This window comes from Camponotus floridanus, unplaced genomic scaffold (assembly GCF_003227725.1).
Source record: "Camponotus floridanus strain SB8 unplaced genomic scaffold, Cflo_v7.5 scaffold106, whole genome shotgun sequence".
NCBI lineage: Eukaryota > Metazoa > Arthropoda > Insecta > Hymenoptera > Formicidae > Camponotus > Camponotus floridanus.
This window is the reverse complement of record NW_020229222.1, coordinates 425,547-441,281: the sequence shown is the minus strand read 5'-3', so window position 1 is coordinate 441,281 and position 15,735 is coordinate 425,547. Positions and strand designations below refer to the sequence as shown.

The following is a 15,735-nucleotide window of genomic DNA, read 5'->3' as shown; positions in this document are numbered from 1 at the left end:
AAAGTAATTAAAATTACTTATAAAAAGTAATTAAAATTAACGTATGGGCAGGAATGAGTGAAATTCATTTAATAGGTCCATTTTTCTTCGATGAAAATCTTAATTCTGAAATGTATGAAGCAATGTTAATTTATCAAATTATTCCTGCTATTCGAAATCTCTTTCCTAATGACTTCGATCGCGTATGGTTTCAGCAAGATGGAGCTCCAGCGCATTTTGGATTAAGAGTACGTAATTTATTAAACGAAACTTTTCCGAACAGATGGATTGGGAGACGAGGAACAATCGAGTGGCCTCCAAGATCTCCCGATTTGACACCACTTGATTTTTTTTTATGGGGCTACTTAAAAGAGCGTGTTTATAAAACACAACCTGCGAGCGTGGAAGAATTGAAGCAAAGAATAACTGACGAAATGAATTTAATAACCATTGATATGTTAAGAAATGTCAGATATTCTATTCAATTAAGGCTAGCACATTGTCAAGCGGTAGAAGGGAAACAATTCGAACATCTATTATAATAATGATTAACTCCTGCAGAAGAACATTGTAGAGAGGGTTTGGAGTCTTTTAAATACTGTGGGAGTGACGAACCACGGGGTCCTGATCTCTACATGTTATAGCTCTTGCACACTGGACGCAATGAGCGACGAGCGATGAGCGATATCCAATGAAAGTTCTAGTTTTTTCAAAAAGTAAACCTATCATTGGATATCGCTCATCGCTCGTCGCCCATCGCGTTCAGTGTGCAAGAGCCATTATGCGTGCGCGTATGCCGGCGGTACTGTAACCTTCCAAGTCCTCTAACTCCAAAAGTTCTTAACCAAAATGAACTTTATTGTAGTGTTTTAAAAAGCTCTTAACACCAGCTATTAGATTCTGGTATCAAATATAGGGTGTTCAATTTAAAAAAATCGACGTGATCTTGACCTGACCTTGACGATGTTATCCAAGGTCAATTTGATAGGTTCAGTAAATAGATCTTTTCAAACCCTACAACTTTTATCTAAACCATTTGTCTCGAAAATGCTTTGTTTCCGAGATATTTTACTGGTCCGGGACTTTTTACTCACCCTGTATATATATATATATACAGGGTTGGGCAAAAGTCCGGAAACGGTCAAATATCTCGAAAAGGATCAACTATAGCGAAAAATTGTAAATAGCAAAGTTGTAGGGCTTAAAAAAATGTACCTAATGATGACTAAAAATTTTACTTTGAGTGGAGGACGAAGATCATATAAAAGTCAAATTGAATTTTTTAAATGGAACTGCCTACTTTTTATTGCATATTCTTATAGCTGACCTCGAGAGCTTTCCAAAACACTATAATAAAATATTTTTCCCTCAAGCATTTATCGAGTTATGAGGCTTCAAATCATTTCTTAATTTTACATAAACCGTAAAATATCTTGTAAAATATTCACTTTTCGATTATTTTACCTTAATACTTTTATGTACAAAATAATGAGAGGAATCAATTGGTCTAAAAAAAAAACACATAATTGTTCCGAAGAAAAAATATGTAATTTGCAATTAACGATTACATATTTTTTCTTCGGAACTTTCTTTTAGACCAATTGATTCCTCTCATTATTTTGTACATAAAAGTATTAAGGTAAAATAATCGAAAAGTGAATATTTTACAAGATATTTTACGGTTTATGTAAAATTAAGAAATGATTTGAAGCCTCATAACTCGATAAATGCTTGAGGGAAAAATATTTTATTATAGTGTTTTGGAAAGCTCTCGAGGTCAGCTATAAGAATATGCAATAAAAAGTAGGCAGTTCCATTTAAAAAATTCAATTTGACTTTTATATGATCTTCGTCCTCCACTCAAAGTAAAATTTTTAGTCATCATTAGGTACATTTTTTTAAGCCCTACAACTTTGCTATTTACAATTTTTCGCTATAGTTGATCCTTTTCGAGATATTTGACCGTTTCCGGACTTTTGCCCAACCCTGTATATATACAGGGTCTACCAAAAGTGTGGAAACCCCTAAATATCTCGGAAAATATACGTTTTACAGAAAAGTGTTTCCAACAAAAGTTGTAGGGTTTAAGAAGATCTATATACTGATTCTATCAGTTTGACCTTGGATGGCGTCGTCAAGGTCAGGTCAAGGTCACATTGACTTTTTTAAATGACACCCCCTACATTTGATTGCATATTCTTATAGCTTAATTCAAGAGCTTTCCAAAACACTATAATAATGTTCATTTTTATTAAGTACTTTGCGAGTTATGAGGGTTGAATGATAGAGTAGCGCCGGTATTAACATTATCCAAGGTGTACTACATGGAGGTTACTCGCTCGGATTTGCATCTGTTGTGTGTGTGATCCAGCTAACTAAGGCAAGATCGACTCCTCAACATATCCTCATATTTCGCTGAAGTCAAATTGCCAAAAAATTTGATTGGCCACCTCGGTCACCAGATCTAACTCCTCTTGATTATTATCTATGGGGATATCTGAAGAGTAAGGTTTACAGAACAAAACCTAAAACCATTCACGAATTGATACAGCGAATAAGGGATGAAATGGCTTTGATACCTTTTGAAACGAATCGTAAAGTCATTTCTACATTCTACCAAAGATTAGCATATTGTCAGGAAGTAAATGGCAGCCACTTTCAGCATTTACTTTAACACATTGAAACACATTTGCAATCGTTTGGTGCAACCTAACCTGATCTCTGTATACACGCACCGCACGCACGCACACGCACACATTTCGAACAATTATTATGATAAATGAGCATCCACAAATTTATTTACTGTTTACTATGTCGATTGCTTTCCAGGTCTTTAAATGCTCGATTGTAATTTGGTTGGGTCTTTGCTTTTGCTGACTGGATCCACGACCGATCTTGCCTTAGTTAGCTGGATCACACACACAACAGATGCAAATCCGAGCGAGTAACCTCCATGTAGTACACCTTGGATAATGTTAATACCGGCGCTACTCTATCATTCAACCCTCATAACTCGCAAAGTACTTAATAAAAATGAACATTATTATAGTGTTTTGGAAAGCTCTTGAATTAAGCTATAAGAATATGCAATCAAATGTAGGGGGTCATTTAAAAAAGTCAATGTGACCTTGACCTGACCTTGACGACGCCATCCAAGGTCAAACTGATAGAATCAGTATATAGATCTTCTTAAACCCTACAACTTTTGTTGGAAACACTTTTCTGTAAAACGTATATTTTCCGAGATATTTAGGGGTTTCCACACTTTTGGTAGACCCTGTATACATACATATATTATGTGCAGTGTTGTGCAAGGTACTTTATTTTCAGTACCTACGTACAGCCCAGGTAGCAAGATGACGTCTAAAGACGTCTATGATGTCATTAAGACGGTATTAAGACGTCATTTGACGTCATTCTGCTACTAGGGAGGTACAGATACTCTGGAAAAAATGTATCGACGTACAGATACAGATACTCTGCAAAAAATGTACTAAGGTAGAGATATTTCATATTATGAAATACCTCTGCCTCGGTACATTTTTTCCAGAGTACCTGTACCTGTACCTGTACCTGTACCTCAGTGCTGAAAATAAAATACCTTGCACAACACTGTATATGTGTGTGTGTATATATATATATAAGAATCTAAACAGAAAACAATACATGTTATATAAATATATATATATATATATATATATATATATATATATATAACATGTATTGTTTTCTTTTTAGATTATTTTCTTTTTTTGTTAGAGTATTCTTTAAATTAAAGTCCTGTAAATAAAACATTTAATAAATGACATGATTGAATTTGCAGATTGGAAAAAGATTTAAGAAAAGAAGAAAGAAGAAAGGATGAGGACAGAGAAAGTGAGATGAGTGTAGAAGAAGAAGCAAACGACGAAGAAAATGAAAGAAAAGAGAAGGAAAAGAAGAAGAAAAGAGGAGGAACTATATTAAAGGAAAGAAATAAAAAGTATGTATTTTTAAATATATATAAAAAGTTTTAAAATTATTTCTATTTTGTACATTTAATTTAATTGTTTAATTGCTACGTTTTCTGTGTTCATTAGGTATTATTCAACAAGAGCGAAGAGAGGAGGATGGAGAGGAAACTGGAGAAGAGATGATACAGGAGACTGGAGAGGAGGATGGAGAGGTGGAAGATGGAGAGGAGGAAGAGGAGGATGGAGAGGAGGAAGAGGAGGATGGAGAGGAGGAAGAGGAGGATGGAGAGGAGGAAGAGGAGGATGGAGAGGACGAGAATCTGGCTCTGGGCCAGTTTTCATTTTCAATTATCATTAAAAACTATAAAAATATATAAAAACTATAAAAAAATATAATATAAAAATAATATAAAAAATATAAAATAAAATAATATAATATAAATAATATAATATAAAAAATTTAAAAAAATATATATAATAATAATAATATATATGTAAAATAATAATATTAATAAAATAATATATAACAGAAGTTTTGAATATTAATTTTTTTTATTATAATAAATAATATCTTTCCTCTCTTTCCTATATTCTTCCCTATTCCTATTTCTTTTGCTTGCCATTTTTCAAGGGTCATTATGTCTACATCTAAATATTTCTACATTACCTACATGGTATCGACATATTACCCACACGTTACCTACATGTCAAAATTCTCATGCAGCGTCTCACTGTTATAAATCGGTGAACTATAAGGCGTGAAAAATGGCCTCGTAAGCGAGAAATGACAGCCCAATTTACGTTGCGTCCCATTTCATAATTATTTGCTTTGTGCTAGTGTTGTGGTGTGCAATGTATTAAGAAAACTTGTAAAAATGGACGGATACTAAGCTGTATAAGGAACAAACTTTAGAAAGTAACATTTTCCTCTCCTTTCGACAGCTGTCAAATCGCGTGTTTTTTCGCATTTTCAAGGCTTCATTTTGGACTCAATTTACGGCTATTTATAAAGTGTCAAAGGAAAAGATTAGTATCCGTCCATTTTTACAGGTGTGCTGAAGAGATTGGTAGTCTTATTTCATTCAAATATGTTTATTTAGATGTCAGTCGCAATATAAATCGAGGTGTCCTTTCTCACTTATGACGTCACGATTTCAAGATGGCCGCAGTGACTACTCTGGAGCCTTAATGAATCATCGACAATTACTAACCTAGATTTGTCATTTATGTATGCATGTAATACAACATACAGAGTATTCCCAAATTAAATGTTAAGGCTTCGAGAGCGTGTGGCGGATCGAAAAACTAATGCAAAAAGTTCTGTAGAGATTTGCTCGTGTTTGCTTTGTTTTGAAGAAAATTACTAAAACAAAAAGAAATTATTTAAACACCTTTTCTTTTTTACTATTTTCCAAAACAAAGCAAAAGCGAGGAAATCTCTACAGGACTTTTTGTTTTTATCTTTCCCCTAAATGTCCTTGACATCTTGATGTTTAATTTAGGAACACTGTATAAATGATCAAATCTCTTATAGCGCTTTCGAGTGCAATGGGTTCTAACTTGGTTCATGACGGATTAATGACGTTACATGCTCTATTTTATGTTTTCATTGGATAATTCCAACATGTGGCGTCATTATTCTGACTCGAGTTGGATTAAAACCCTGTAGGGACAATTGTCTCCTACTCCGCCCGTGTTACATACACACGCACATTTTCCACACATGTCCGAAATCCTACCAACTTTCTAATTCCCGCATGCATGCATCCGCTTTCACCTCAATAGAATTTACAACCCTTGCATGTTTCGCAGCCGTCCTCCGAGTCTATAGATTGCCATGTAACATTTGGCAAACACATGGTTTTTCCTTATGCAATTCATCCCTTGTAAAATTTCTCCTATTATAAAAAACCTTTCTCGGTTCATGTATGCGGAATCCAGATTTCCAGAGGCAGTAAGTTCCCGGCTTGCACAGAGTTCACATCACCCGATTGAACACGATACTACTGACTCGCTCGCGTACAGACACATCACGCTCACATCAGATATACTCATTTAACAATTGTATTATAAAAGAAACAAATACAGAATTATTATTTATTGCAACGTAGAGTCTTAGTTGTGACATACCCCACAAATTGGTGACCCCGACGTGATCTCTTTTTTTTTTTTTTTTTTTCGCGAACCGTGAGTGATCTGCTCAGTGTATTGTAGTGCTTGTCCCTTTGGAATTTATATGGCTCACAACAACGGTAGTGGTGTCGCGAACCGCGAAACGGCGAACCCGTCACATTCGTCGTCGATCGATCGGGTATCAGTGAAAGTGCCATCATTCATACCCGCGGACCCGGAGTTGTGGTTCAGGATGCTGGAGGGCGGTTTCGCAGCTGCAGGAATAACGCAGAGCAGCACCAAATATGGCTACGTAATCACAGCCCTCGATCAAAGGTACGCTCTGGAGGTCCGCGACATACTTATGAGGGAAGAACAATCGTACGAACTCTTAAAAACCGAGCTGATCAAGCGCCTTGGCTCTTCACGCGAGCAGAACACGCGTCGCCTGTTGGAGAACGAGCCTCTCGGAGATCGTAAACCGTCGCAGTTCCTCAGGCATCTTTGCGGTCTTGCCGGTAAGGAGTTCCCTGAGGACGTCTTGCAGACGCTCTGGCTGGGCCGTCTGCCTAGGCACGTCCAGGCCCTCCACGCGGCGCATCGGGACCTCACGCTCGATAAGCGAGCCGATATCGCGGATTCCATCGCGGACTTGTACGGCCCGGCAGGTCTCATCGCCGAGACGTCAGCCCCCGCACCTCAGCCTGCCCGAGCACACGGTGACGATCTGATTCGTGTGATGGCGGAGATGGTACGGAGGCTCGCGGCGATCGAGGTTAATACCCAAGGAGCGCGTCAGCCAACTAGCGGATCCTGCGAAGCCTGCGGAAGATCGCGCTCACGCTCTCCGTCGCGCTCACGTTTCCGGTCGCACTCGCGATCACGGAGCCAGCGTCCTGATGCAGCTGGCGAGATATGCTGGTACCATTGGCAATACGGCGACAAGGCAAGAAAGTGCGAAAAGCCGTGCAAGTACAGTGACAGATCTCCTGAAAACGAGCAGGGCAGTCGCTAATGGCGGCCGACGACATCAGCCCCGCGATATCGCGCCGACTCTTTATCAGCGATCGATCCACCAAATTACAATTCTTGATTGATACGGGAGCCGACGTGTGCGTATTTCCACGCTCGCGCCTACCGGGACCTCGTACGAAATCAAGCTACGAGCTCTCCGCGGCTAACGACACAACAATCGCTACATACGGAACAGTAGCGCTAGCTCTGGACTTTGGACTGCGACGGCAATTCACCTGGAGGTTTGTCGTCGCCGCGGTCTCCAAGCCAATCATCGGTGCAGACTTCCTCGTGCACTACGGACTCTTGGTGGACATGAGGAACCAGCGGCTGTTGGACGCGACCACTCAACTCACCTCTCATGGAAGGGTGATTGAGTGTGACATTCCGAGTGTTAAGACCATTTCAGGCTCATCGCGGTATCACGAACTCCTCCACCAATTCCCGGAGGTGACACGACCGGACGGAACCCTCAAGGCCGTAAGTCACTCGACGAGACATTATATCACCACCACACCAGGGCCGCCTGTCGCACAGAAGCCACGTCGACTTTCAACAGAGAAGTTGAAGGCGGCGAAGAAGGAATTCGAGGCCATGCTGCACCTGGGCATCGCTCGCCCGTTACAGAGCTCCTGGGCATCGCCCTTGCACATGGTGCCGAAAAAAGGCGATGACTGGCGTCCTTGCGGAGATTATCGCGCCCTTAATGCGAGAACCTGCCCGGACCGATATCCCGTGAGACACATCCAGGATTTCTCCCAGTCACTTCATGGGAAAGACGTCTTTTCCACCGTCGATCTGGTACGAGCCTTCAATCAGATTCCTGTCGCGGAGGAGGACATTTCTAAGACAGCCATCACGACGCCTTTCGGTCTCTTCGAATTTGAGTACATGACCTTCGGGTTGCGTAATGCCGCGCAGACTTTTCAGCGCTTCATTGACGAGGTGCTGCAAGGTCTGGAGTTCTGCTACGCATACATTGACGACATCCTCATCGCATCAACATCAGAAGCAGAACATCTAAAACACCTGAGGATTCTGTTCGAGCGGCTGAAGAAGTATGGAGTCGTCATCAACCCAGTTAAATGCGTATTCGGACAGCCCGAAGTCAAATTTCTCGGCTACCTTGTTTCCGGCGCAGGGACGCGCCCGTTACCGGAGAAGGTCGACGCCATACGGACCTATCCACGACCCGACACGGTGAAGAAATTACGTCAATTCTTGGGCATGTTGAATTTTTATCGAAGATTCTTGCCTAAGGCTGTAGAGACGCAAGCACCGCTTAACAACCTGCTGTCAGGCAATGTTAAAGGGAAGTCGCCAGTCAACTGGACGTCAACAACTATAGAGGCATTTGAAGCAAGCAAGGAATGCTTAGCCCAAGCAACCTTGCTGGCTCATCCCGAGCCCGACGCACCGCTCGCCATCTTCAGCGACGCGTCAGACTACGCAGTCGGAGCAGCCCTACAACAACGGATCGGAGACGCCTGGCAACCCCTTGAATTCTTTTCCAAGAAGCTAAGTCCTGCGGAAGCAAAATACGGAGCCTACGATCGGGAGTTACTTGCTGTTTACCTAGCAATCAAGCATTTCAGGCACACCGTGGAAGGACGATCATTCACAGTTTACACGGACCACAAACCTCTCGTCTATGCGTTCCACAAGAAGACGGCCCAATGTTCACCTCGACAATTCAGACACCTGGACTTCATCGGACAATTCACCACCGATATCCGCCATGTTTCCGGGGAGGACAACGTAGTAGCAGACGCTCTGTCGCGCGTAGAGGAAGTTGAGCATACGCTCGATTACGAAGCCTTGGCAGCAGCCCAACAACAAGACGAAGAGCTCCAGCGATATCTAGAGGAAGACTCCACCCTCTTAATAAAGAAGGTACGCATCCCCGGCACCGACGTTGCAGTATTTTGCGACGTCTCAACACAGACAGCGCGGCCCTTCGTTCCTCAGGAGTTCAGGAAAGGCGCATTCGATTCGCTGCACCAGCTGTCCCACCCGGGAATCAACGCGACGGTCAAGCTCGTAACCCAGCGCTACGTATGGCCGTCGATCAAAGCTGATTGCAGACAATGGGCTCGCAGCTGCATCCAATGCCAACGCGCCAAGATCTCTCGCCATGTCTCATCACCTGTCGGTACATTCGCACCACCTTCTGCCAGGTTCGAGCATATACATATTGATATCGTAATCATGCCACCGTCTGAGGGATACCGATACTGCCTAACTATGGTAGAGCGATACTCTCGCTGGCCAGAAGCTGTTCCCCTGCAGGATCAAGAAGCTGCAACTGTCGCACGTGCTCTCTACGACGGATGAATATCTCGGTTCGGCACGCCGTTGAGAATAACCACGGATCAAGGCAGACAATTCGAGTCGTATCTTTTCAAGCAATTAAATCACTTGTTAGGTATGACTCACCTGAGAACAACCGCATACCACCCTTCAGCCAACGGCATGGTTGAACGGCTGCACCGTCAACTAAAAGCAGCAATCATGTGCCAACAACAATGCCGATGGACACAGAGCCTTCCCACCGTCTTGCTGGGCATCCGCTCAGCTTGGAAAGAGGACCTGCAAGCCACGGCAGCCGACATGGTCTACGGACAGTCGCTACGCCTCCCGGGCGAGTTCTTAGGATCTCTCCACCGCGAAAACGCAGCGGACAACGTGTCAGATTTCATCAAGGAGCTACGCCAACATCTGAGGGAATTGAGACCGACGAAGATATCTCGCCACGGTACGGGGAAGACATTCATTTTCAAGGACCTTGCTACCTCGGAGGAAGTCTTTGTACGCCATGATGGTCTCAAACAGCCTCTGCAACAGCCGTATGACGGCCCGTACAAAGTCATCAAAAGGGCAGAAAAGACGTTCGTGGTTCGTATGAACGGCCGGGACGTTACGGTTTCCATCGACCGCCTTAAACCAGCGTACATCATGGCCAATGATCCAGTCGTCTCTCAGGATGGCAACAACGAGGAGGACGTTCCAGGCCCTTCCGAAAAGGGCACAGTAATTACAGACCTACCCGATACACAGAAACACACACATCTAAAATCAACACTAGAAAACTCGACCAAACACGTAACCAAGTCAGGTAGACGTGTCCGCTTTCCGGACCGGCTACAAGGAAGATTTTCGTAAATTCTTATATATCGTTAAACACTAGCAGGGGGGTACTGTAGGGACAATTATCTCCTACTCCGCCCGTGTTACATACACACGCACATTTTCCACACATGTCCGAAATCCTACCAACTTTCTAATTCCCGCATGCATGCATCCGCTTTCACCTCAATAGAATTTACAACCCTTGCATGTTTCGCAGCCGTCCTCCGAGTCTATAGATTGCCATGTAACATTTGGCAAACACATGGTTTTTCCTTATGCAATTCATCCCTTGTAAAATTTCTCCTATTATAAAAAACCTTTCTCGGTTCATGCATGCGGAATCCAAATTTCCAGAGGCAGTAAGTTCCCGGCTTGCACAGAATTCACATCACCCGATTGAACACGATACTACTGACTCGCTCGCGTACAGACACATCACGCTCACATCAGATATACTCATTTAACAATTGTATTATAAAAGAAACAAATACAGAATTATTATTTATTGCAACGTAGAGTCTTAGTTGTGACATACCCCACAACCCACTGTACTCCAAAGCGCTATTATTGTCAGTTAGAAAGTTGTAAATGTATACATTTGTACATGTATGTATATTTATGTGTAGTATGCGGATCTATTAAAGCAAACGACGAGGCTTTAACCAACGTGCCAACCAAAAGTGTCAACGATATTAATGAACCTGAGATCAGTGATGAAATATTGGAAACTAATTTTATAGACGTAAACTTATTAGATTCATACGAAGATGAGTCGTCATGGGTATAGTGACACAGATACATTGATATTTATACATTGAATACGGAATATATTTTTGTACGAATAAAGATTTTTGTTTAAAAAAAAAAATCAAAATAATTTTGTATATGCAAACATAAATACTGTCGTAAATAAATTGTTATATATCTTATTATCATTTATTTTTTTTGTTTATTGAGTAAAAATACGAACAATTTAAATAAAAATCTTATATTTCTCTTGCTTTTCAGAAATGCAAAAAATGACACACGAGAAGCAAGAAAGTCGAAAAGTTGTAAAAGGTAGGTTTCAAATTATTATATCATCAATCTTATTAAATATCCTATTCTTCCCTCCGTATCTCTTGCTGCTCTTGTATCTTAATGAAAAATCCTCTTTTCCTTTCTTCAGATTTAATATGCCTCTTTCTTGTTTTTCTTAATAATTCTATGAAACTACTTCCAGCAGTTTATAGGAATATTTTCATCTATTATTTCTTTTTCCTATATTTATTAATGTACTTCCATGTACTTCCACATACATCCAACATCCTCCTTTCTCGTTAGCTATTATTTTAAATTGACCATCCTTAATCTTTAGTTTTGCTTATCAATATTTGGCCTTCTTTATAAATTTCTCCTTAGATTATCTTGATTCCCCATCTTTTTTCTTCTTTCCTTATCAAACCTCCCTTTAGTCCATAATAGAACTATTTCCTATTCTGCTAGTTTTGTTAAGTATTTATTAATTGTAATGTAATAATTGTAATTGTAGTAATGATTTCTCTTTTCATTCTTTTCTTTTGTTTTATTGCCAAAATAAAGCTCTACACAAATTTATCCGATAATTTATCTATAATGTTCCATTTGTATCACTGCAATGCTAATAATGTAAACGATATATTTCTTTCAATTACAGGGAACGTAACAGCTCGACCAACAATTGTATCACAACTGATTATTCTTCCTTCCACGAGCAATGATGACACTAATGTATTAAATATAATACAAAATAAAGAAAATATTGAAAATAATTCAATGACATTGGAGCATTCATTTTGTTGTGGTAAGTTTTATTTCATTTTGTACTATTATATGTAATTATTATACAGGGTGTATCAGAGCGACCGTAACAGCAGTTTTTTGAGGAACCTAAGCATTTGAGAGAAAAATGTTTCGTACAAAAGTTGTAGGGCTTAAAATAATCTATTTAACGATCGTATCAGTTTGACTTTGAATAGCACCGTCAAGGTCGCATAAAAAATACTTTGAATTTTTTAAATGGAAACCCCCATTTTTTATTGCATATTCTTGTAGCTTACCTCGAGAGCTTTTCAAAACACTATAATAAAATATTTTTCTCCTAAGTACTTTTCGAGTTATGAGACTTGAAATCACTTCTTAATTTTACATAAATCGTAAAATATCTTATAAAATATTAATTTTTCGATTATTTAATATTTTTATGTACAAAATAATGAGAGGAATTAATTGATGTAAAGAAAACACATAATTGTTTCGAAAAAAAATTTAATTAATTGCGAATTACATTTTTTTTTCGAATCAATTCATGAATCAATTCATCAATCAATTCGTCTCATAACTCGAAAAGTACTTAGGAGAAAAATATTTTATTATAGTGTTTTGAAAAGCTCTCGAGGTAAGCTACAAGAATATGCAATAAAAAATGGGGATTTCCATTTAAAAAATTCGAAGTATTTTTTATGCGACCTTGACAGTGCTATTCAAAGTCAAACTGATACGATCGTTAAATAGATTATTTTAAGCCCTACAACTTTTGTAGGAAACATTTTTCTCTCAAATGCTTAGGTTCCTCAAAAAACTGCTGTTACGGTCGCTCTGATACACCCTATATATTCAGTAATTGAATAATGAATGTCATTCAATAATTGAATGTAGTAATTTGCACACTTAGTAAAATAGAAAAGGCAATTGGTTATAGCTGGATCTCGGCGCTAATATCTTATTATGCAATTTTATATACATCTTCAAGATCAAACTGCACATCGAATAAATTTGAGATCCTCGAAAAGCTATAACTAGAATGAGAACAATATCGCGATATTATCACGATTTTAACTGGAGGTGTTATTTTTTGAAACAAAATTCTTCACTTGCAATATTTTAAATAAGAGGGGTTTTATTAGATAGTTGTTATCATTATTATCTAATCATCAATTTAATCTCTTGGTACTATTCTTCTTGTTTTCAACCTATAATTGTATCAAGACCAAATATTTGTTCGGCGCGCAGTTTGATATATGTAACGATATATGTAAAATCACAATATAATATATTAAATAACAAATTTCAGTTGCATTTTTGCAGGTTAATTTTTAATTATTTACTTTTAAATATTTCTTTTGTTGTATAGAAAAATGCCGCAAAAATTACTTGGTCAAATTTGTGACAATTGAACCGAAACTCAATCGGATCATTCATTTTCTAGAAAATGAAAATAATGTAACGAATAACGGAATGAAATAGAACAAGACGATGTGTCGTTGTTACCAAATTTTCCTCTCACTACAGTTGAACAAACAGAAATGTTCAATAACAGATTGGAAGATATTAATGTTCGGCGACAATTTGTAAGTATCTTGTCACATTAATTAATTGTAATTATACAAATTAAAGCCTATGATAACAGTAAGCTAATGTTAATATTTAGAAAAAAAAATAAATTGAAGAAATTGTGCAATAAAATAATAAATGTATTATATAATATATAAAAATATATAAAAATATTGTTTTTATTTATTACAGATGAAAAAAATGGCGCGGTTTGGCGAGGATACCGTAGCCAAACTTGTAAAAAATATAATGTTGGAAACTATCGGATATGAAGTTGCGGCAGCGTACACGTGGACAGGCCAAAAAAAAAAGATTATCATTCAAAACAACGAAACTGGCTGACACAATAATTGGTATATAATTTTAACATTTTTCTTCATTCTTTGTAGTTGCACTGAACTGTATTTAAACAAACTTTTTTTTAACATTAAATACAATTCAGATGAGAATTTTTCTAGAACTACTTCATGTCATGTTAACATGTATTTTAACATGATCCAATTATTATGTTTGTAGCAATTATTTTGAAGAAAAAGGATATTACTACAATTATTGAAGTGGAAAGATGTATTCAAGAGTGGTTGAGACGATCCGGCGACAGAAAAAGAGGCTTAAACAAGTAAATATATTGTATGTACCTGATATGTTAAATTTGTCATTTTCTTTGGAAACTATTAATTTTATATAATATTAATATATAACATAAAACATTGATATTTTGTACTGAATAAAACTTAATCTTCGATCCATGGGTGCTGGGACTGTCTTCTTTCGAGAACAGAGTCCGCGTTGATTGACGCTCTTGATCAAGCTTCAATCAATGGATGCTGGGACTGTTCTCGAAAGAGGATAGAGTCCGCATTGATCGACGACCAAGGTTAATCTTCGATCAATGGGTGCTGGGACTGTCTTCTTTCGAGAACAGAGTCCGCGTTGATTGACGCTCTTGATCGAGCTTCAATCAATGGGTGCTGAGACTGTTCTCGAAAGAGGATAGAGTCCGCATTGATCGACGACCAAGGTTAATCTTCGATCAATGGGTGCTGGGACTGTCTTCTTTCGAGAACAGAGTCCGCGTTGATTGACGCTCTTGATCGAGCTTCAATCAATGGGTGCTGGGGCTGTTCTCGAGAGAGGATAGAGTCCGCATTGGTCAACGACCAAAGTTAATCTTCGAAACTGGACTTGGAAACAAAAAAAGTAAGGTAGAGTCCAAGGTAGAATAAAAATTCTCGCAATTCTGTTGTTTTCCAACGTCTCAATTCATCCAGAGAACATGATTTTCAGATCAAACTCCTTCGGTACCTACTTTGTACATTGCAATTAATTTTTCCAAGTCTATTATAAGTTTGCTTTCACTTTGATGTTTGATAACTACTTATCCATAACTGCAATACTTTTTTCATCCTAGACATGACATATCAAGTACATATAATTTAAAGAGAACTGTATAACATTAGCAGTTGTATTAACTCGAAAGGAGATATAACCAGTATGACGATTTTGTGATTGTAATAAGTACCTAATTCTTGTATACTTTCCACATCCAAAAAATCTGTTATGTGCAATTTATTTAAATATAATTATATATGCTTGTTATAATTCTAACAAGCATATATAACTATTATTTTCTAAAAAAAATAATTTAAAAACAATATATATTCTATTTACCATATATATATCCTACAAAGCAGGAATATTCTCTAATATTTTATTCTTCGGTCTTTAAAATTCTATTTTTTCTCTTTCAACATTGCTCAGAAACATATATTTATACATAATTAGATCTCTTTGACGTACATCCAAGTAAGCTCTGTTATAAGTGGAAGTATTTATGCGAGATTAATGAGACTAATAATATTATTTATTGTTAGAGAAAACGCTACGTAGATATGTTCTAGAGACAAAGTAATCCATACGATGGATAAACTGTTTTGAATGCAAATAGTAATATGTTATTAGAAATATTAGTTATACTGTAAAATATTATTATTAAAAATCATTAAATAGAGAAGTACTTTGTGTAATAAAAACAGTCGTTTAAATATAAGTACTATTATATTTATAATTATCTTTATGTAGTAATGATTAAATATTGTTATTTAAAACTGAACATATAATCTTCATGTATTTCAAAAATTCTTACTGCATTATTTGCTTGCAAAGCGTTATTATGTTTTATCATATGTAATTATTA

At 38.0% G+C, this 15,735-nt stretch overlaps 2 protein-coding genes and 2 long non-coding RNA genes across 4 annotated transcripts; all 4 read left to right on the top strand.

Annotated features, from left to right (window-relative positions):
• Positions 1-6,168: 6,168 nt before the first annotated feature.
• LOC112638920 lies at positions 6,169-7,059 on the top strand. Its single transcript, XM_025411544.1, has one exon. The coding sequence runs from the start codon at positions 6,169-6,171 to the stop codon at positions 7,057-7,059; it is 891 nt and encodes a 296-aa protein (XP_025267329.1).
• A 2,471-nt stretch (positions 7,060-9,530) lies between these two features.
• On the top strand, positions 9,531-10,974 carry LOC112638918. The gene is made up of 2 exons (XM_025411533.1): positions 9,531-10,173; positions 10,814-10,974. Exons 1-2 carry the CDS (start codon positions 9,531-9,533, stop codon positions 10,972-10,974), a joined length of 804 nt encoding a protein of 267 aa, XP_025267318.1.
• A 213-nt stretch (positions 10,975-11,187) lies between these two features.
• On the top strand, positions 11,188-13,377 carry LOC112638949. The gene is made up of 3 exons (XR_003123226.1): positions 11,188-11,246; positions 11,863-12,009; positions 13,339-13,377. It is a non-coding gene; the product is annotated as an uncharacterized LOC112638949 (long non-coding RNA).
• A 30-nt stretch (positions 13,378-13,407) lies between these two features.
• Positions 13,408-14,151, top strand: LOC112638950. Its single transcript, XR_003123227.1, has 3 exons — positions 13,408-13,555; positions 13,731-13,891; positions 14,055-14,151. It is a non-coding gene; the product is annotated as an uncharacterized LOC112638950 (long non-coding RNA).
• The last annotated feature ends 1,584 nt before the right edge of the window (positions 14,152-15,735 follow it).